The sequence below is a fragment of the Eurosta solidaginis genome, chromosome 3 (genome assembly GCF_040869045.1).
Source record: "Eurosta solidaginis isolate ZX-2024a chromosome 3, ASM4086904v1, whole genome shotgun sequence".
Taxonomy (NCBI): Eukaryota; Metazoa; Arthropoda; class Insecta; order Diptera; family Tephritidae; genus Eurosta; species Eurosta solidaginis.
This window is the reverse complement of record NC_090321.1, coordinates 287561493-287585837: the sequence shown is the minus strand read 5'-3', so window position 1 is coordinate 287585837 and position 24345 is coordinate 287561493. Positions and strand designations below refer to the sequence as shown.

Below are 24345 nucleotides of genomic sequence, written 5' to 3'. Positions count from 1 at the left end.
ACCATATCAAAAGCTTTGACAGGTCTAAAGCCACGAGCACTGTTCTATAGTTAGCTTCTTGGTAGAACCCACAATAATATTTGGGATTTAAATCCATGCTGATGATTACCAAATCGCAGGTTTGCGCTGAAATAAGGGAACACAACGGCTTTCTTTCATTGCTTTTCTTTCAACTCTTCGCAATATAAATTTTTTTATATTCCATATTTTCTATTTAACCCACATGGCAAGGTTAGTAGTAATGTTTACTGACGGTAAACTTCAAAAAATTTCTGATTCTGTCAAAAATTTCCACATTTACCTTTAAATTCTTATGGCATGGTTTCACAGGCATGTGTTTACATTACTGTGGTAGGTTTAATTTTCTGACTTGAAAGTACCCCAGAACATACAAATAACATATTTAGTGCCAATTAATTAAGAATATTTTCGATTTTGCTGAGCCAAACGATAAGAAATATATATTCTGATGACAAATTAAACACAAATACCCACATGGTATGAAATATTTTTGGAAATATTATAAAGACATACAACTTTTTTCAAAACTAAAAATGTTTTCTTCCCATTGCTTACTATAATGTTAATGTATACAATGCTTTTTACCAAATTGGTGCATGTGGAAAATCGCTGCTCGCCCTTATCCATAGAGGGAATGAGAGCTGATTGAACTGCAGGTAAGTGACAATTGGGAACTTGCCCGACATGCGTGAACATCTTCAACATCCCTCATGAATTGTGGTCATAAACATTAAATTATGATCAATAACACAGGCCGACAAAATGAGACCGATTTTTTTGACCATAAACCAGACCATACTTTCCTAAAGGTTTTCGATGCGCTGAATTCAAATCTGGACGCAGAATTGCTCTATCACGTCAGGATTTTGAGATATCCTAACCTAAATGTGCAAAAAACACCGTTTTTGCCTATTTTTGAGGTTATATATAAATAACAGATTTTTTTTTTTTAAAGCACACATAGCATCTTAAAACTCAACGCCATTCGTAAGAGAAAGACTTCTTTAAGATGCTATGTGTGCTTTTTAAAAAAAAATCTGTCGTTTATATATAACCTCAAAAATAGGCAAAAACGGTGTTGAATTCACCGCATCGAAAACCTTTAGGAAAGTATTATCTGGTTTAAGGTTAAATTTCTTGTCGGCCTGTGTAATTGGTGCAAAACAATAAAAATATGATTTCTTGCGGTCCTTTGAAAATAACTTAAGAATTCCATTATCATAACTGATGCTGGATGTTGAAGTGTGTTCAGACATATTCGTATGAAGGGAAAGATCTCATTGTAATTTACTTTTGGTTCAAGCAGCTCACGACCACGGGATGCTTTCATTACATTATCAAAACACCATTTCCAAAAATTATCAATTAATGTATCAAATACCATCAAAAATGATTAAACAAAATCAAACAATAATATTAAATATGATTAGAAAATGACTGTGAAAAGCGATCCAAAGTTATTCCGAAACAAGCCAAGTACGATCTCTTGTTGACATCAAATATGATCAAAAGATGATTCAAAAACGTTTAAAAATATGAATCATAAATGATTGTTCCAAAATAACCACATTTAGTATACTTTTTCTACCGACGCACGGTGGGGTATTTGATCAATCTAGCTGGCCAAAATTAAAACAGCAGTTATTTCTGTTCAAAAAGTGGTTGTCTCACTTCATTGTTTTGAAAGGAAATATTTGACAGTAAATTCACGGCGTTCCGCGCAGAATTACTATGGATCGGGCCTCCGGTTTCGGATGGACCCGGGGTCATTTTTTGGCATTACATGAGATATGTCAATATGGGTATCAGACGAAAAGTATTTTACTCCGCATTTCTATGGACATCTTTAATAAGGGTTGCCACTTAGGGTTGCCCCCTCACCTTCTATTTTATATTTCTTTGTATATCCACTGCCATCTCGGAAACGGCTTAACCGATTTGAATCAAATTTAGTACATCGATATTGTATTACATTTTAAGTTTTTCCACCTAGGTGTTGCCACTGAGGATGTTTTCACAAGGTTGCCACCTTCTGCCAATAAGGGTATCAGTCCCTTACAAAATTGATCACCACTCAAAAAATCGCGGGTATGAGCAGCGGTTTTTGTTATTAAACTATGAAACAAACACAAGCTTTTGTATTGCCAAAAAATTACTGACATGATATGCCATGAAAAAAAGGTATATTTTTCTGTATGCAAGGTTTTTAAAAAATTTAATATTGAAAAGCAGGGACGGAAAAGTAATAATTTTTTTTTTCGGAGTCGAAAAAGTCCTCGTCAAAAAATTGTCCTAGGTAGAAATATTTGAGTTTGAGTATCCCTATAGCAATATCGTGTCGAATCATGCATCCTTTTTATTTTTCGAACTTTTTCCATAAAGGTTCACATATAAAGCAAAATCTGTATTTTTATTTTTTGAGTCCGATAGAACTAGGTAAACTCGGACTTTTAAAAATAAAAGTCCCGAAATAAAAGTTAAATCAAGACTTTTATTTTTTAAGGCCGAAATAAAAGTCCCGCTTGATAACAAAGGAACGGCTTATCCGAAATAATTATACTCAGTTGAGCAGAGCTCACAGAGTATATAAAGTTTGATTGGATAACGGTTGGTTGTACATATATAAAGGAATCGAGATAGATATAGACTTCCATATATCAAAATAATCAGGATCGAAAAAAAATTTCATTGAGCCATGTCCGTCCGTCCGTCCGTCCGTCCGTTAACACGATAACTTGAGTAAATTTTGAGGTATCTTGATGAAATTTGGTACGTAGGTTCCTGAGCACTCATCTCAGATCGCTGTTTAAAATGAACGATATCGGACTATAACCACGCCCACTTTTTCGATATCGAAAATTTCGAAAAACCGAAAAAGTGCGATAATTCATTACAAAAGACAGATAAAGCGACGAAACTTGGTAGATGAGTTGAACTTATGACGCAAAATAGAAAATTAGTAAAATTTTGGACAATGGGCGTGGCACCGCCCACTTTTAAAAGAAGGTAATTTAAAATTTTGCAAGCTGTAATTTGGCAGTCGTTGAAGATATCATGATGAAATTTGGCAGGAACGTTACTCCTATTACTATATGTACGCTTAATAAAAATTAGCAAAATCGGAGAAGGACCACGCCCACTTTAAAAAAACAATTTTTTTAAAGTAAAATTTTAACAAAAAATTTAATATCTTTACAGTATATAAGTAAATTATGTCAACATTCATCTCCAGTAATGATGTGGTGCAACAAAATGCAAAAATAAAAGAAAATTTCAAAATGCGCGTGGCTCCGCCCTTTTTCATTTAATTTGTCTAGGATACTTTTAACGCCATAAGTCGAACAAAAATTAACCAATCCTTTTGAAATTTGGTAGGGGCATAGATTTTATGACGTTAACTGGTTTCTGTGAAAATGGGCGGAATCGGTTGATGCCACGCCCAGTTTTTATACACAGTCGTCCGTCTGTCCTTCCGCATGGCCCTTAACACGATAACTTGAGCAAAAATCGACATATCTTTAATGAACTTAGTTCACGTGCTTACTTGAACTCACTTTATCTTGGTATGAAAAATGAACGAAATCCGACTATGACCACGCCCACTTTTTCGATATCGAAAATTACGAAAAATGAAAAAAATGCCATAATTCTATACCAAATACGAAAAAAGGGATGAAACATGGTAAGGTATTTGGATTGTTTTATTGACGCGAAATACCCACTTTATCTTGGTATGAAAAATGAACGAAATCCCACTATGACCACGCCCACTTTTTCGATATCGAAAATTACAAAAAATGACGCGAAATATAACTTTAGAAAAAACTTTATAAAATGGTTGTGACACCTACCATATTAAGTAGAAGAGAATGAAAAAGTTGTGCAGGGCGAAATAAAAAACCCTTAAAATCTTGGCAGGTATTACATATATAAATAAATTAGCGGTATCCAATAGATAATGTTCTGCGTCACCCTGGTCCACATTTTGGTCGATATCTGGAAAACGCCTTCACATATACAACTACCACCACTTCCTTTTAAAACTCTCATTAATGCCTTTAATTTAAAACCCATATCGTACAAACTCATTCTAGAGTCACCCCTGGTCAACCTTTACGGCGATATCTCGAAAAGGCGTCCACCTATAGAACTAAGTCCCACGCCCTTTTAAAATACTCATTAAAACCTTTCATTTGATACCCATATCCTACAAACATATTCTAAAGTCACCCCTGGTCCACTTTTATGGCGATATTTCGAAACGGCATCCACCTATAGAACTAAGGATTACTCCCTTTTAAAATACTCATTAACACCATTCGTTTGATGCCCATATTGTACAAACAAATTCTAGGGTCACCCCTGGTCCACCTTTATGGCGATATCTCGAAACGGCGTCCACCTATGGAACTAAGGATTACTCCCTTTTAAAATACTCATTAACACCTTTCATTTGATACCCATATCGTACAAACAAATTCTAGAGTCAACCCTGATCTACCTTTATGGCTATATCCCTAAATGGCGTCCACCTATAGAACTACGAGTCACTCCCTCACAAAATACTCTTTAATGTCTTTCATTTGATACGCATGTCATACAAACACATTCCAGGGTTTCCCTCGGTTCATTTGCATACATGGTTATTTTCCCTTATGTTGTCACCATAGCTCTCAACTGAGTATGTAATGTTCGGTTACACCCGAACTTAACCTTCCTTACTTGTTTTTTTTTAATTCGGATAAGCCGTTTCATTGTTATCAAGCGGGACTTTTATTTCGGCCTTAAAAAATAAAAGTATTGATTTAACTTTTATTTCGGTACTTTTATTTTTAAAAGTCCGAGTTTACCTAGTTCTATCGGACTCAAAAAATAAAAATCAGAAACTAAGTTTGATATTGATCCAAATATATTTAAGGTCCAAAATTAATAGTTTTGCAAGGAATTATATTATAAAAGAAATGACAGTTTCAACCCCTGTTGAAAAGTATTAGTATTACAAGTAGATAATAGATAACTCAGTTAAAACCTGCGGAATAAAAAATCTAACATATGAATTAAAAACACATTTACCCGTCCTAAAAGAAAATGTAATTAGATTTGATTAAGGCTAACCAAGTGAACAAGTATTTAGGTTAGAAGGGTATAACTATTTCTTTTTAATCCAAAAATACGTCGAGCTGCATACAATTTGTATACAACTTTAGATGTGCGCGGTTAGCTCCGTTGACGTTGCAGATGGGTTTTGGGGTATATATACTATTCAGTGGACATCTAGGAACGCCAGGGAGTATATTAAAAAAAAAAATTGGAATATTTTGAAAAATCGACTTTTGGCCAGCTAGATTGATCAAATACCCCACCGTGCGACGACAGATTCATTTTCGAATAGAAAAGGCTTTTAAGTTTGAATGTTTTTAATTATCTGGAGTATGACATTTGATTTTTATACTCAGCTGAGCAGAGCTCACAGAGTATATTAACTTTGTTCGCATAACGGTAATCCGTAAGGGCATAAACGTATCGAGATAGATATAGACTTCTATATATCAAAATGATCTGGGTGAAAAAAGAATTTCATTTAGCCATGTCCGTCCGTCCGTCCGTCCGTAAACACGATAACTTGAGTAAATTTTGAGGTATTTTGATGAAATTTGGTATGTAGGTTCCTGGGCGCTCATCTCAGATCTCTATTTAAAATGAACGAAATCGGACTACAACCACGCCCACTTTTTCGATATCGAAAATTTCGAAAGACCGAAAAAGTGCGATAATTCATCACCAAAGACGGATAAAGCGATGCGTTAACCTTATGACGCAAAATAGAAAATAAAAAAAAATTTTGGACAATGGCCGTGGCACCGCCCACTTTTAAAAGAAGGTAATTTAACAGTTTTGCAAGCTGTAATTTGGCAGTCGTTCAAGATATCATTATGAAATTTGGTAGGCACTTTACTCCTATTACTATATGTGTCCTAAATTAAAATTAGCGAAATCAGATGACGAACATGCGCCCTTTTTCATTTAATTCGTCTAGAATACTTTTAATGCCATAAGTCGAACAAAAATTTACCAATCCTTGTGAAATTAGGTAGGGGCTTAGATTCTAGGACGATAACTGTTTTCTGTGAAAATGGTTGAAGCCACGCCCAGTTTTTATACACAGTCGACCGTCTGTCCTTCCGCTCGGCCGTTAACACGATAACTTGAGCAAAAATCGATACATCTTAACTAAACTTCGTTCACGGACTTATCTGAAGTCACTTTATCTTGGTATAAAATATGGCCGAAATCCGACTGTGAACACGCCCACTTTTGCGATATCGAAAATTACGAAAAATTAAAAAAATGCCATAATTCTGTACCAAATATGAAAAAAGAGATGAAACATGGTAATTGGATTGGTTTATTGAGGCAAAATATAACTTTAGAAAAAAACTTTGTAAAATGGGTGTGACACCTACCATATTAAGTAGAAGAAAATGAAAAAGTTCTGCAGGGCGAAATCAAAAGCCCTTGGAATCTTGGCAGGAATACTGTTCGTGGTATTACATATATAAATAAATTAGCGGTACCCGACAGATGATGTTCTGGGTCACCCTGGTCCACATTTTGGTCGATATCTCGAAAATGCCTTCACATATACAACTAAGGGCTACTCCCTTTTAAAACCCACATTAATACTTTTAATTTGATAGCCTTATCGTACAAAAACATTCTAGAGTCACCCCTGGTCCACCTTTAGAACTAAGGCCTACTACGTTTTAAATAATCATTAACACCTTTCATTTGATACACATGTCATACAAACACATTCCAGGGTTACCCTAGGTTCATTTTGCTAAATGGTGATTTTTCCTTATTTTGTCTCCAAAGCTCGCAGCTGAGTATGTAATGTTCGGTTACACCCGAACTTAGCCTTTCTTACTTGTTTTTTTATCAAAATTTAAAAAATGCTGTCTGTGATATGGGACAAAATGTTTAAGGCGGGTCACCCAGAAAAATTTTTACTTGGATAATTGGATAACAAAATAAAGTTTGATATTGGCATTTTCCCAATACTCTGTTTTAAAAAAAGTTGCATACTTTGCAAAAAAGCGCGAATTTATGGTGGACTTATAGTTCCTTCTATTGGCCATAACTTCTTAATGTAGAGATATACTTTAGCCATTTTTGTTGGTAATAAATAATAGATTACTGGCGGCCACCGTGGAGTGATGGTAGCGTGCTCCGCCTACCACGCCGGATGCCCTGGGTTCACACCCGGGCAAAGCAACATCAAAATTTTAGAAATAAGGTTTTTCAATTAGAAGAAAATTTTTCTAAGCGGGGTCGCCCCTCGGCAGTGTTTGGCAAGCACTCCGAGTGTATTTCTGTCATGAAATGCTCTCAGTGAAAACTCATCTGCCTCGCAGATGCCGTTCGGAGTCGGCACAAATCAAGTAGGTCGCGTCCCGCCAATTTGTAGGAAAAATTGTGGATTTTTTGACATTTCTCTCCGCATCGGCATCTATCCCAAACTTCAAATCAGCTGGCAGTCTAAAATCATTGCCAAAAATTACTTTTGCAGGGGTTTGACCCGTTGTCTCATGTATTGCTGATCGGTAAGCCATCAAGAATAATGGGATGCGGGTATCCCATTCTTTATGGAACTTGTCCGCTACTTTCCTTAAGTGCTCCTCCAATGTTCTATTGAATCGTTCCACCATACCATCGGACTGAGGATGCAATGCAGTTGTCCGTGTTTTTCGAATGCCCAATGATTTACACATTTCATGGAACACAGCTGATTCGAAATTCCTGCCTTGGTCAGAATGTAACTCCATTGGTACACCATACCTTGCAACCCAATTCTTTATAAACACTTCTGCTACAGTTTCCGCTTCTTGATTTGGGATTGGGTATACATACCTCTGGCCATTTGCTGAAATAATCCATAACCACCAGTGCATATTTGTTTCCGCAGTTGCTAGTAGGAAATGGATCTGCGACATCTATAGCGATCCTTTCAAATGGCGCACCTGAGTTATATTGCTTCATCTGGCCATGACTTCGGGTTTTGGGACCTTTCGCTCTGCTGCAAACCTCGCAGTTCGCAATCCACTCAGTGACCGACTGACGGCAACCAACCCAATAGATTCTCTGTTTAATCTTCTCGAGCGTCCTCGTTTTCCAAGATGACCTCCGCTTGGACCATTATGCAGCTCGCTGAGCACGTCAGGAATCCTCTTTCTGGGAAAAACTATCAGTTTATTTTTTCTTTGACCATCCTCACTCTCCCATACTCGAAGAAAGCAACCGGATATCAATTCTAAACTGTTCCACTGTGCCCAATATGACTTTGCAATGGGACTCTCTGCTGACATCTTCTATCTGCCTGGTCTTTCGTTTCGTTCGAGCCCTTGCATAACATGTGACAGATCTGTATCTTCTAGCTGACACTTTCTTAGTTGTTCCTTGTCCCATTCATACGTACACGTTATAGCCATTAGCCGGATATCTATAATGTCTTCTTTAGCCTCAGCCTTTGAAGAGTGCTTGCATTCCAAAATACATGGTCTTCGTGACATTGCATCGGCATTTCCATGGGTACTACCTTTTCGATGCTCAATGGAAAAGTCATGTCCTTCCGGATTACGGAACTACAGAAGCCATTTTAACGCTGCGTGATCTGCCCTGACACGGAATCGCTGGCCTTAGAAGTATTTGTGAAAATGTTTAATGCACTCTACCAATGCCAATAGCTCTCTCCGCGTAACGCAGTAGTTTCTCTCTGGTTTTCCAATCGAACGGCTGTAATATGCAACTACCTTCTCCTGTCCATCGACCAGTTGTGATAAAACGCCTCCTATAGCATATCCACTCGCATCTGTATCTAGAATAAATGTTGCTCCTGGAATCGGATATGCTAACATTGGGGAAGTGCACAACCGCTCCTTCAATGTTTGGAAAGCCACTTCTTGCTCCTTCTTTCATTCAAAAGCTTTATTTTTTCTTGTAAGCCCATGGAGGCTATGGGATACGCTGGAGAGGTTTGGTACAAATCGCCGGTAATATGTGCACATCCCAAGGAAACTTCTTAATTCATGTCAGTTCTGTGGCCTTGGCCAATCCTTTACTGCCTCTATCTTTTCATTTGCTGTACGGATACCTTCTGTCGTTACCTTGTGACCCAAATAATTTACTTCCTTTTTAAACAGCGCACACTTTTTGGGACTTAGTTTCAGACCAGCACCAGCTATTCTCTGGAAAACTTCCTCCAAGTTTTTAAGATGTTCATCGAAGTTCTTGTCCAATACGATGATGTCGTCCAGGTATACCAATCATGTTTTCCAGTGCAGTCCTTTCAATACCTGATCCATGAGTTTCTCAAAAGTAGCTGGTGCATTACAAAGTCCAAAAGGCATTACTGTAAATTGCCAAAGACCATCTCCGACGCTGAAGGCTGTTTTCCTTTGTATTCCTCCTTCACCTCCACTTGCCAGTAGCCACTTTTCAAGTCCAGTGTGGAAAACCATTTCGTACCAGAGAGCGAGTCCAGAGTGTCGTCAATTCTTGACAATGGGTAGCTATCCTTTTTCGTTCAACTTGCGGTAGTCCACGCAAAACCTCATTTTCCCATCCTTCTTCTTCACAAGTACCACAGGTGAGCTCCATGGACTAGCTGATGGTTCGATGACGCCGCTGTCCCTCATTTCTTGTGCGATTTGACTCACAACTTCTCGTTTTGCCAGTGGAACACTACGAGGAGCTTGACGTATCGGCCTCGCGTCTCCAGTGTCAATTTGATGTTTCACAACATTGGTGCGGCCTGGTTTGGAACCATCCTGGTAAAATATGTTTGCGTACTTTAGGAGCAGTTGCTTTGCCTTACTCTGATAATATTGATCTAGCCCCTCCGTCCATGCCGTGATGTCATTTGAAAGATCAGTATTACTAGGTGAAACGTGTTCCTGGAGCTGTTCACAGTTAATAACTACTTCAGCCTCTTGGCATCTTCCCAAAATAGCTCCTTTGGTCAGTTTGAGTGGTGACTTAAACTCATTGAGTACTCTTACCGGAATACGTCCATCTTGTTTTGTCATAGCCAGGGTGTTTCCTACAAGTATGTTCGGTGCTGATTTGTTTGCTGCTTCGACAACCCACAATTTGTTTGTCCCACAATCTCCATCAACCTTTGCCCAGATGACTGCTTCTGATTTTGGTGGTATTTGCTGACTCTCTTCCACCAGCACTCGTTTACTGCTGTAGCCTCTCTCGTAGCCGAAATTAAGTGGTACATCCATGTTCTTATATCGCATCGTCTTGACTTGCATGTCGATGCTGATGCCCTGGTCGATTAAAAAGTCCACTTCAATTATGATTTCATCAACAATCTCTGCCACTATAAAATTGTGTACTACCGTGACGTTCCCAATTGCGACTTCACATGCTACTTCTCCTAGAACTGTGCTGTCTTCTCCAGTGGCTGTACGCAATCTTGCTCCATACAATGGTCTTATCTTCTTGTTGACTAAATCCACTCGAATGATGGAATGAGATGCACCCGTATCTACAGTCAGTAAACGTTCCTTTCCATCCACATGTCCTCCGATAGTAAGATTGTTTGACCTTCTTCCAATTTGTGAGATAGAGATAATGGGGCGTTCAATTGAGGGAGCCAGCTGTCGCCCCTTGCGGCTGACTCGCTTTAGTTTAACGATTGATTGGTCTTGGGGATCTGCTCATCTCTTTCAGGTCTGCGTTTACGACCACCCACATTGTTGGAACTATTAGGGTTGGTGTTGCAATAACGCGCAATGTGTCCTGGCTTTCCACATTTAAAGCATTTGACTGCATCATTATTTTTCTGCTGCGTACCCTTTAATGCTTCCAAAATTGTGTCTACCCAGTCTGGCCTTTCTACTTCCACGCGATGAGCTTTGCATGCGGGCTTCCTCAAAAGCGACGCTGTTTCTTGAGTCAGTGCATGGGATACCATTTCTGCGAATGTGGGTTTTGGGTTTGCATATGTCGCTCGCTTCGTTTCTACGTCCCATATGCCATTTATAAAACTCTGGATTTTTACCCTCTCGGTGTACTCTACGAGTGCATCCGCATTTGCCAAATGAGCCAACCTTTCAACATCCGAAGCAAACTCTTGCAAAGTCTTATTAGCTTTTTGGAAACGGTTTTGCAATTCTATTTGATATATCTGTTTCTTGTGTTCGCTTCCGTCGTTCTACAGCAGCCATCAATGCGCCATAACTGTTCCGTTCGTATTCTGGAATAGTCTGTAAGATTTCGGCAGCTGGTCCTTATAATGCTACGAAGAGTGCGGCAACTTTACCTTCAGCTTTCCAGTTGTTCACTGTTGCGGTCTTCTCAAATTGTAGCTTAAAGATCTGGAAAGGAACAGAACCGTCAAAGGATGGTGTTTTTACCTTTGGATAACTCGTTGAAACTGCTGGGCGATTTAGTTGCAACTGCTCCATACGGCCTTTTAACTCATCGACTTCTGCCTGAAATTCAGCGATTTTTGCATCCTGCGCTTCCAGATTTGATGTTACCGTTGCTTCCTGCGCTTCTAACTGCGAAGACATTTGTGCCACCTGCAATGATAAGCGCTCCTCCTGTTCTTCTATCTTGGATGTTATACATGTCTCTTGCGATTTCAGTTGGGATGCTATACTTGTCTTCTGTTCTGCCAGTTGAGATGACATTTGTGACGACATTTCTGAAATACACGTTTCTTGTGCTTCAATCTTCGATGTTATTTCTGACGACATTTCTGCAATACGTGCCTTCTGTTCTTCCACCTTGGATTTTATACGGTTCTCTTGCGATTCCATGTATGTCTTCTGTTCTGCCAGTTGAAATGGCACTGTCGATGTATGAGCAGATATTGCGGCTAAAATCATGTTCAAGTCTGTGCTCGTAACTGTCTGCGATGTTTCATTTTTCTCTTCAATTTTTGTTGTCTCCTCGCCATTAAGAGGAAAGACATACTCTTCCACGTTAATTCCCTCTAATTCCATTGCCTTTCGTAGTCGTGCCTGAAGTTCGAGTTTATTGCCGGTTGTATTCAATCCACGGCTCTCCAACTCCTTCTTCAGTTGCTGGATCTTCAATTCACTCTACTTTACCATGTCCAAGTTGTATTCGAAGTCTTCGGAATATATTCAACAATTCCTCTTCTGACACCAATTGTAACGAATTTACTGCAAATCCTCTTATTTGCAACCCTCTGCCAAGTTCGAATCACTAAACTGTTGAACAAATAACTCCAATATTTAATAATGCAAAATGGCCTTTATTCAAGTACTTTCAAAATAACACTTCTATTGCTCGACAGATAGCGTGCTTAATGGAAACTGATTGTAGCGCCTCTACTATTGCTGCCTTTTATACTCTTTGATTTCCTCGTTGCGTAGGCGCTTCTGTTCTAGAATCTACTAGTTGGTTATCTGTTATAATTATAACTACAGATGTACGTGTATAGCTCTCATATGCGCGTGTATTTGTGAGCGGCACTTCCACAATTATAATTGCATATCTCAGATAAGATATCTGCATGTGTTTGTGCATTGCTTCTCGGCTGCGTGTACGTACATATGTGTAGACATAATGATTGAATTATTGAAGTGCATTCACGTCACTGCTTAGCATTGGCTTAGAAATGACAGTACCCCTTAGTGTTGCTAATATTCGTTACAATATGAACCATGGATTAGTTTTACTTGGTTGGTGCTAAACTTAAGGCCGAGCCACAATCAACCTTTTCATATATATGCGTTCAACCTAATCTTATGCATGACAATAACATCGCCACAATTACGCAAGATGTTGCGTTTATAATATAAAGGAGCATCACAATTAAAGTTTATTTCGTCTTGACCATTCACATACAAAATTTGGGAAGCACTGTTATAAACACCCTCACTATACCGGAAAAATACTAGCTAATATATTTTGTGTCATATTCACTTCTTAAATTGTAGTTTTTAGGGAACAATAATTTCACTTAAAATAAATAAAAAATAGCCTTTGCCAAAGCAAATGTCGAACTTTTCTTCTTATGCTTTGCTTGCAACAAAATTTGGAAGTTGGCTACTTTTTCATGTCAGATTGTGCCAGTGTCGCTCAATCTGCTGTTCTCCATAAAAATACGTGCAATCTACTCATAATGCATGAGATTGCGTTAAACGCCTCTATATGAAAAACTGTTTTTGTGACGAGGCTTTTAAGTTCCGCTTAAAGTGCTTATGAAATTTAAATGAATTCATATGCGGATTTATGAAATTTTCAAATAGATTAATGATTATGATAAAAATGGTTGTGAAATATTTCGTGGACAAGAAATATATTATGAATTATTATCTCACACAGTAGCCGCTTTTTGTCAAGCTACTGTAAATAAACCGCTAGGTAGATTACAGCGTTTATTTCAAGCTAGGTTTGGAAAGAAAAAAAAAAAACTACAACAACTTTGCCGTATGGATAAATTATATTGCGCGCAATCATAGTCGCTGACTAAAATACTGTTTAGTTAAAATCTTTCCTAAATTAAAAATTGCATTTAAATGTTGGTCTGTCATAGGCATATTAAACATCATCTAAAATAACCGCGGACAGGCTATCCGCATGAAAAAAGGCATTGCTTGGCAATATGAAGATATTTCAGAAATTTTAAAAGTTCACCCTGTTCATTACAACCACGACTACTTGATTCTTTGCTGATATTTTATTATTTAGTTATTTTTTTACTTTGTCTATAATTTTTATACAAAGACTAAGGGTATATTGAGGCAATACAACTCTGTTCTTCCTGCTGTTCTTCAGTCCACTCCTTTCGATTGAATTCTTTTACTCCCTTCCGCTCAATTCGCTACATAATCTCAATTTAAGCTGCCAAACTATATAGTAAACAATGTCCCGGGTTTGAAAACTTATCTTATGAAGAATTCAAAAAATATAAAAAAATGATTTCGGCACCCTGTAAATGCAGCGATGTGTACTCTCAAGGTAGTAATTTATTTACATAGATATCTGAACCTATTCTGACTTTATTCTCATTTTTATTTTGATATATGGCTTGAATAAAGGATGCCAGTTTCAGAAAAACGTCGATAAAAGCCGAACGTGGGCTGATGGCTTAATAATTTATTCGGACGAATATCGCAACTTTACGTAAATTTATCAGTTATTGAAGTCAATGATCAAATAAATAAGTTATTAAGAAAAATTTAATTTCGCTGTTTTTACAGGGTGTTGGAAAACAGTGTTTTTATTTTTAAATCTGCAGGAAGTATTCGAACCCGGCGGGCACATTTTCAACTTTTTTGAGTGATATTAGAGCGCATCTATTAATATTACATTAAACATTTAAATACTTACATTGCTTTTAGTTTTTTATATTTTTGTGTGCCAGTTAAATTTATATACATCGGCCTTAGGCTGGGCACATAATTTAATGTAGAATTTATAAGTTCGCGCGATAAAAATTCGTAGCGAATAAAAGAAACGAATGCGTCCAATCCCAAATAGCCACGACCATAATATTTAGTTCCAAAAGATGCAGCAATATTTTGACATTCAATGCTCTTTAACAAGTTTTTGAAACCAATGAGATAGCTAATAAGAACGATATTTAAATCCTTTTACAAGTTCAATAAATAATTTTTATGAAATGGTTGAGGTTTCATTACCGCCAAACGCCACTGTTATCGGTTTCCTTTATTTGCTCAGTCAGATGATGCAATAAGGCTCGGTTGATAGCTGTATACCAATTCATGACATCCGTTATTGAATTATCTTCTGGTTCTGATCGGATGCGATCTCTAAATTACAAAGTAACACAGGAATTATGTTTTATATATCTACATATGAGTATTTATGTTTGTTAAACGTTGATGTTTGTAAACTAAAAAAAGCTATATGTACGTATTTACATATATCAGTTATATAAGGATACTAGCTACAGAGTTATAAACTATAAATATAAACAGTTTATTAAAATATACAAAAAGGGCCCTACGCAGCTCTTAAGTAAACGCTTGAGAAATATTTTGATTTATTTCTTTTGCACGAAAATAGGAGCGCCCAAGAAATTCTGACGTTTGACGGCGCATAGTGATTCACTCACAGAACGCATAAAATATTGAAGTTTAATTGATTTTAGCAAATTTTTAACTTTGTTTGTTTTCTTTTTGAAATGGCTCTTTTCCTTTTGAAACAATGCACAATAAATTATTTCTTAGCAAAACCAGAGTAATTTTGTGCCTAAAGACCATAAGAAAATAGTAATAGAAATTTCTACAGATATGCGTACTGGATAAGAAAATTTGACAAATGAAACTTTTCTTAAGCATTTCTTGAGTATCATTTTGTATAGATTTTTGGTTTTCTTTATACATATGGCTCTTAAAGTTGTCGAATTTAGCAAAACCTCGTGTTGAACTCAAGACATTTCGTGTTTTCCACCATTAGATTACGACTGTATTGGTGAGCCATTTTCGAAAATATTAAGGCATTTCACTCAAAGTTATAAACACGGAAACCTCGCAAATGAAACCAGTTGCACTAATTTTGAATTTCCTTAAAATTTCAAAAATATTATATATTTAAGTTCAGATTACTGTTATTCAAACATCATGTTAATACTAATTCACTATAATTTCTTTCATTTCACCAAAAACTTAATTTAATTTATAATAAGATAATTGTCACACATACCTAAATTCATTTAAACGATTTTGGAACTCTGTGCGATTAAGCATAACCTCAAAATCATCATCATCGGGCAATGTTGGCACACTAACTTCATTCCACGTTGTAAGATTATTTAAGGCGTTATCGGTTATTGTGAATCTTTGTGTCAAATTTGATCTGAAAAATCATCCTATTAGAAATACAATTACAACGTGTTTGTTTGTGTGTTTAATTTGTTTCTGGATTGGTCAATAATCATACCGCTCTCTATTGCCGTTGGTAAAAATATAAAAAGATACCTCCGATCGCTCTAGTTGTAAACGTGTAACAACTTTTCCCAGATCTGTTGCTATTGTCACCTGCAAATTTATAGCCAATATAAAATAATTAAATACCCAAATAATATACACTACATGAATAATTAATACAACCACAGATCTGTATATACGTTATTAACAATTTTTTAGTATCACCCCTTCAAAAGATGGTACCACGATCAAAGATGAAACACACACGTTTTGGTACCGAGAAGGAGGTCGCTATGGAACTGTTACACCTTGTATTTATTGATTAGGGCGAGCACTGGGGCCTCCAAGGTATTGGCTGCGGGTTGAGCCACCTTGTTTTGCTTTGAAAAACCCCCCTTTGGGATAAAAAATTTAAACTATGTCTTTAGAATATTTCACTAACCAGTTGAGAATTATAAGCTCACTCAATGGCTAATGAAACAAACGAACGAAAAATGTTCATAATTTAAGTCACCTAAACATTCCTTTATCCCTATGCATAGGACATGATAACAATTCTATTCTTCAACAAAAAAAAAAAAAAAAATACCAAAAGATTTGCTTGTTCAGTATTTCATTGTGCTCCTTTATTTTGAGATCATTCGCCTCATTATGCAACTGGCTATTCCGTATCATAATCATTATTTGGCGCTTAATCGCATAAGCGATTTTGGTCGTTTCGTAACAAGTCTTGTTTTCGCGCTAACTGACGCCAATTGGGAGCACCAAGCGAGGTCAAGTCTTCCTCCACCTGCCTCTTCCCCGTCTTCGTCCATTTGCATAACATGATCTAGCCAGCGAAGCCTTTGGGTTTTTAATTCGCTGTACTATAGTCATATTTGCGTAAAGCTTATACAACGCATAATTTTACTTCCTTCGAACTCGTCATCGGCATCACGGACAGGATCATAAATCTTTCGGAGAACTTTTGACTCTCTCTTTTCACTCTCATCTTATCTTCTCTCGACATCGTCCATGATTCCCAGCCATACATAAGGACAGGAATGATGACCGACTTGTAGATTGTGATTTTTGTTCGTCGAGAGAGGAATTTACTTTTACTCAGTCCAAAATAGCACTTGTTGCCAAGAGTTAATGCTAGTTCCCAAATAGACAAAATCCTTTAACAGTCGCCGATTCTTTCTTGGATGACAACAAGTACTTCGTCTTGTCCTAATTTACCACAATACCCACTTTTTTTTTGCTTTTTTATCTATAAGGCATAACTCACAGAGCGTTTGTTCACGCCAATTATATCAATGTCATCAGCATACGCTGACATCAGTACTTGTAAGCTCTTTTAATAGACTGTACCATCACGGTTTAGTTTTGCTGTTAGAATTATCTTCTCCAGCATAATGTGTGAAGCCTCGTTTGGTTTCGAATGACTCCTTCTTAATCCTTATGGAGCTGATGGTGTTGCTCAACGTCAGGGAACTTAAATTCAGGCATAACAGCATACCAACAGCTTCTTTTCGCGCTGTAAAAGGCTGCTTCGAAGTCGACGAAAAGACGGTAGTTTTTCAGTTACATTCCTTTTCTGCAAGAAAAGTAATTAATTACTATTTCCAATTACGGAGGAATGTAATTGCTATTTATGTGGAATTGTATTCACCCAGCGCCGGTATTAATACTAACTATTGAAATAACACAGACCGTTGGTGCCTTTGATTTTAGTTTCAGTTGTTCGTGAAACGTGCTAGTTTTTCTATTGTTCGAAAAGTGTTAGTCTTACATGGGCCGACTATACATAAATCGTCCGAGCGATATCGGATAATATATAGCGGTAGGAGATGAGTACCAACATATTTACATACCAAATTTCAATAAGATATCTCAAATTTACCACAAGTTATCGTGCTTAAAGACGGACGGACAAACGAACCGACGGACGGACGGACAGAGCTAAAAGCTTTTCCTTTTTCGCCTTGATCATTTTGGTATACGGAAGTTTATATTTATTTCTATTAGTTTATGCCATTAACGGTTACCGTTATGTCAACAAACTTGATAGTATAATTTGTAAGTTTTGCTCAACAGAGTATAATTAAAACACTGGAAGAGAAATTTATGTTATGTACATATATATACATACATATATATTAGGGCGAGCCGATTTAAAAATCGCTCATTGCTCTATGAAAATCGTATTCTAGGGATCAAAATAAGAAACTTTGCCGAAGGAACCATACCTCTAAAACGAATTCTGATGTCCCCCCCTTTGGGTCGAACTTTTGGGTAGGGGCAATTTCAATTCTACCTGCTGTGTCTTGTGGTGGCTTAAAAAAAACAACACAAGCAATTTTACGATCTGCAATTGTGTCACAATGATACCTTCATTTTTTAAAACGGTTGAATAAAAAACCCACACAACTATGTTTACGACATGCAAATGCATCACAGTGATGCCTTGGTTTTAAAAGGGGGTTGTAAAAACGCTAATTTCTAATAATTTTTTTTTTTAATTTCTTTTCTATTACTAAGTTAAATTCATTTTTTCATTTATATACATTTGTTCTGACTAAATAAATTTCTAAATAGAAAAATAAACTCCAAAAAGAAAAAACATAGGCATTTCAAAGTGGGATTTTTCAAAATTTGCCCCTACGACCCAAAGGGGGGGGGGGGGGACATCAGAATTCGTTTTAGAGGTATGGTTCCTTCAGCAAAGTTTCTTATTTTGATCCCTAGAATATGATTTTCACAGAGCAATGGGCGATTTTTTTGCCTCCCCACAAATCGACCCGGCCTAATATGTATATATATATATGTATATATATGTACGTAGGTACATAACTAGGTGCACGGCAGCTTTCCAAAGACTATTCCATACCTGTGTTTCGATATCGGCTACTTCTGCCCTGTATTCAAGAATCTCCTGAAGGATAACTGATGTTTGAACAATCAATGCAAGTATGGGAATAAATGGTAAAATTATCATCTGAAAGAAACAAACGAAGCAATAAGTTCCCATTAATTAATTTAGGTCGCAGACTTCTACCAATTCAACTTCAAATTCAAATGGCATGGGTAAATAAATCAATTTGTTGATGTTGTAAGCTCTAGCAGTGTACACATCACGAAACAGGAAAAACATAAAAAAGTTTAAGCAATTTATGAGACAATTGGGAGTTTCAATGAATTGTCCCATTGTTTGTTGGTATAAGAGTGTATGTGTGAATCAATATTTGCTAAGCAAATTTCGAAAATTTCTAGCTTTTGCTCATATTGTACACATAAATTGCTAAAAGACTTGGTGGATGTTGTCCTGTCCCTTTGAAGTATTTATATAATTTTAAAAGAAATTGAGAATGTTTTAACTGTCCACTTCATCTTTCTTCTTATTTGGCTTACTTGCATCAATTGAATACGACGCCCAGTTTTAATTGCGGGATTTCTAGCTGCAGCACTGCAACATTTTCCCCCAACTGCTGTCGAAACATCCTCTGAGCTCACCGAACGAACCGACAATTTATCCAATTGGGTGTTCAACTGTAAGTTTTGCTGAATATGTGAATTAAACTGGATACTATTTGTTAAATGAAATTGGAGTAGGGTATTTCCTTGTTCATGGTGATGTAAATTCAAATTTGAACGAGAATGGATCTATGTAATTAGAATCAGAAGAATATATTGTTTAAAACAAATCACTGCCATTAGTTACTTTACTAACTCTGTGAAGACCTGCTGAATCATCACTTCGTAGAACCGTTGTTCTTCTACCATCTGATATTGTATTAGGAATCTCTAAATCCTTTCGTGTATATGTTTCTCTTTCACAGGAAGAAGAATATGCCATTTTCGTTGCTAATCAGATGCTGTAAATATTAAGAACATACATAATTAGCATTTAGTAATTTATGTATCAAGGCGATCCGCTAAGGGGCTGGTTTGTAAATGTAACATGTCCAGTACTGAGGAGAAAACTCCCTATCTTATTCTTAATTGAAACGTCTAGCTTGCGCGAAGAAGACCAATTAACCAAATGTGAAATCCGAAAAATTTAATCACATTTGAGACCGTTGAGGGCTACATCGATACCTTCGTTTAAGAGGGAAGAGAAGAGTTCCATAAAAAGTCCAAGCACCCTCCGAACATCGGTTATCATGTAACCCTTTTCATTCTGACAGGAATTTGACCTGGGCTTGAAGCCTTTTGTCTAACTGTTCAAACACTATACAAATACCGTATTTTTCGATCACGTGACAGCTATGCGGTTTTATGGATCTTTTAATGTTTAAACTTTGAGCTGGATATGACGAACAACGACGAACCCGGTCGTCCTTAATGCATTAATTAATATCTGATAAAGAAATATTTAAATACGAATTTTAAGTCATCCTTACGAAATTGTTCTTCTAAAATTTTAGCATTGTAGCTTTATAAATTCCATAGATAAGTATTGAGTCATCATAGAATTTTATTTATATATATATATTATAATACTTGATACACTTATAAAAAGTGGGCGCGGTTACATGCCTGTTAGGCCCATTTTTAGTAGGAGTCTTAGTCGCGGTCAGAAGAAATAGTTTTAGTAGTTGCATTGCAATGGATGAGTAATGGCAGCTTAAAATTTATTTTCGTTTTAGGTTAGCGATGTTTTTGGTAGACTGATCAAGCCGTTAGGGGCCACCGAAAAAATTTGTAGATTTCACTCCTTTTTGTCATATTTCAATGTACCGATTAAAAAAGAGAAAACAAGGCTGCGAGCGCCGATGAAATACGTATTCAGCTGTTCAAGTACGGCAGATATATAACACATGTGTCAATGAGGTCGGACAAGTGCATGTCTAACCCTTGCAATATAAGCGTTTTATGTCCAATCTACTAGAAACGATATTCCGCAAACTACGCCAATTACCGCGAAATTAGCTTTCTTATTGGAAGGAAGATTGAAGCCATTGCAGATAGCATTGTCGAAACAATCAGTCTAGTTATTACGAGAGCATGCCTTAACAAGCCCACCGTAAGTGGCCTGGAAAAACGTGAAAAAAACGGATCTTGCGGTGAACGAGAACAAGACTATGTACTTGCTGCCGGGTCGGTGATGAGAAATTTAAATTCGAAACTGGAAACAAGCTTTAATAACGAAAGCAATTCAGCCTAGAAACACAACAAAGAATCACGCTTGCCAGCAAGTGCTACTTTTTACCGAGAAGGCAGTAAAAAAAAAACCAAAATCAGGCCCTATAGAATGTATTAAGGAGAAAAGTAATATCGAAGCTGAATTTTATAGTATTTCCCATGATGACTACGGCGTGTATCGAGGAAGTTTAGGGATAACTTGTACAAAGCTTACGTTGACATGAATATAGTCAGCGAAAAAAATTCCAAAGTATTCGCTGGATATCGAGAGCATAGGTTCCCCCTTTCTTCATCACTGGTTGGGTGCTTGGTGTTCCCAATTGGTGCTATGCTGAAGAAGACCTTCAATCTGTTTGGAAAAAGGCTTGAGATCCCTTGGTGCTCCCAATTGATACCGGCCGTCCTCAACAAGGAATGAGTAGCCTAACTTAAAATTTACTAATGTGGCATTTTTCTTTTTATTTATTTCAGGTTTGTCTGCTTTGAATTAATTCTAGTGTATACGCTTGTGTGTATGTATGTGTTTGTAAACAGATGAAGTGCAAATGACACTACATATTAATTAGGTTTATTACATCTTGTAGGCATGTACATATATACATATGTATGTATGTATGTACATACGTACATTAGACTACCTCAACTCGCATCTTAAATTTGCAAATAACAGTCTGCTGTGATAGTAAACACGAAAAATATAGCCAAGCTGGTAGTCCAAAGGATAATCATTCTTGGCAACAAGAGCTTCTGTGGACTGAGTAGGTAATTGTTTAGGAAAGCCTTTAATGGGGGAATAAGTACAATTATGGTTTTCTATAAGCGTCTTAGCGACGTTTTAAAGTGTTGGTACAAATGTTAGAGTTTTTATACGCGACAATCTCTTTTTGGATACCAGAGCTAAAACTCTTGAAATTTGTGTATGGTTGGCTCAAAGACTTCTTGCAACCCCCGAATAGAAGGTTTATGTTAATTTTATTTAATAACGTCTGTAAAAATTCATTATTTGTGTTTTGTGTGACCTTATTCTTAGCCCATAGCACATCCAAGTTCTCACGTCCATATGAGGCAAACAGACGTGCTTAAATAAAGCGTGAATATGTTTATGGTTAGCGGTGCAAGTTTAAGGTTTTTGTTTGTGGATATGTACAAATAGATTGTCCAACTAATCCAACATCATCAATGTTGATTGGTGCAAATGTTTGACTATGCATACGAATGTTCGTGATAAATACAAATGCAGAATGTTCATATCTGTGTATGTATGCAAGTCCTACTAGTTTAAATATGTATGTATAATCAATTGAAATATCACTCGTATGGGCTCATTATCTATTGACTTTTGATGGATGTTCAGACATATATGTATATGTATGTATGTATGTTTTATAAATATTCCAACCCAAAAGGTGTGCCACTATTTATTTGTAGTACGTCCTTTTAACTTTTACGTTTGTCACTTCAATAACATTCACGAGATATTTATTTGCTTAAGGTTCTTAGTTATTCAGTTTTTATTTTGTTTTTGCTAATTTTATTTGTCATATTTCATGAGTTCCATGAGTTATACACTTTTTTAAATAATTCTTATTAAATTTTTATTCTATTTTGTTGTTATGGAAAACTGAAGAAAGAACAATCGGTTCTATGTACTGGTTTTTCCAGCGTAGTGCTTGCCTAGGGGGGTTCCGATAAGAATACCGGAGCATCATATTTTATTCGCAAAATATAGCCAGTATAGTCCCTGTGTTTTAATTCTCTGGACTCGGTCACCGATGCATAGAAACCCGTAAATTTCGATGTTATAAGCCGACATCAATCTGCACCATGTGCAGATAAGAACCAAGTTCGCAGAATCTTTCCACTCCTTCTTCGTTTCGTTCTCCACCAAAGTTTCTCTCTAATTTAAATCTTGCATACAAGGCGAGTCTATACATGAAGTCGCCTTGGTTCGCATATGTCATCAATCAAATACACAATTTCAGAGCTATTGTGATTTAAAAAGTGAGTATCGATCAAGGGCCGTAAAACGTAATACAGTCCCTGTTTTTTTTTCAGAACAGGAAACCCCAGACTATATCCCATTCATTAGTCTAGAACCATTTGTTTACAAATCTATCGTATCCTCCGCCTTTTCCGCAATCTTGCGCCAACCTGCCACCTCTAATGTGGCTCTAAGATCCCCATCGAAGCACAGGCACAAGATTAGGCAATTTTCCCCCCAATTTTAAATAACGGCATTCTATTATGGGCGATCGCCTGCGAGCACTCCGTCCTTATGCATTAAGTCTAGTTGCGTTTGTAAGCGCTATTTTCTTGCACTCTAGATCTACAAGGTGGATGTGCAGAATGGTATGCAATGCTGCTGTCGGGGTGCTTTTCACAGCTTCTGTTATACTATTTATTAGTAATCAGCATACCCAAACAAGGACTCCCCAGTGGAGGGTAGGCTTCAAAATCGCTGTAAATGTCCTCATCGAGAGTCTTCGAAAATTTGTCGGCTGGAGTTACTCCTAAATGTTTTGCACCATGCTTCTTCTGCAGGGTTACTCTTCCTAGCTTAGGGCTACCACAATTCATGGCCTGACACCTCCTAGTCAACAGAATATACTGATTTTCAGGTAGAAAAAAGAAAAAATATCATCTGAAAGTGAAAAATCCAAAGAATATATTAAGGACCAGGGCACCCCCCAATTTCGTTTAGACTACTCAAGTTCATATGAAACAAATATGTAAGAAAATCATGAAAAATAAACAAAAAAGGCAACATTTTTACAAAGTTTGTAGCAATTACGATTTTCTTGAAATTTTTACTTAAGTTATTAGGCCGTTCAGGATTTTACGCAAATAGCTTAGCATCATCACATTCAAACTGATGTAGTATATTTTTACAATATATAAATAAAATGTGTAGTTATACACTTGCTAGTCCACAACAACACACAACAAAATGTGGAAATGTAAAAATCAAAATCCAAACAGTTGTTCACGATTCATAATTTAAAAGATGTTATCACAGACCACATGGCTTCTTTTCTACGATTTGATCTTGAGCCATTACTAGGGCTGCCAGCTTGTCACTGGTTTGAGGGCTTATCCGAACTTCAGAGCGTCCAACTATGTACCTGGGCGGCTAGAATGCGTGCATTTCGCGGTATCTGAACAGAGCCGTTCTCTCACTCACCATGCGAGGTTAAGTTGGCCTTACCTTAAGTTGGTTGGCTATGGCATGGTTATGGCTAGGGCGTTATGGTATGGCACC

General features: G+C 36.9%; 1 protein-coding gene across 1 annotated transcript in view; it reads right to left on the bottom strand.

Annotated features, from left to right (window-relative positions):
• Nucleotides 1-19797, bottom strand: part of LOC137246167 (uncharacterized) — an 81830-nt gene extending 62033 nt beyond the window's left edge. Inside the window, exons 1-7 of the mRNA XM_067777250.1 lie at nucleotides 19672-19797; nucleotides 19353-19604; nucleotides 18832-18939; nucleotides 15973-16070; nucleotides 15736-15888; nucleotides 14709-14840; nucleotides 14398-14634 (exon numbers count right to left, since the gene is read on the bottom strand). Of these exons, the coding sequence (XP_067633351.1) occupies nucleotides 14398-14634; nucleotides 14709-14840; nucleotides 15736-15888; nucleotides 15973-16070; nucleotides 18832-18939; nucleotides 19353-19604; nucleotides 19672-19797 (1106 nt within the window). The remainder of the gene's footprint in view (nucleotides 1-14397; nucleotides 14635-14708; nucleotides 14841-15735; nucleotides 15889-15972; nucleotides 16071-18831; nucleotides 18940-19352; nucleotides 19605-19671) is intronic.
• Nucleotides 19798-24345: the final 4548 nt, after the last annotated feature.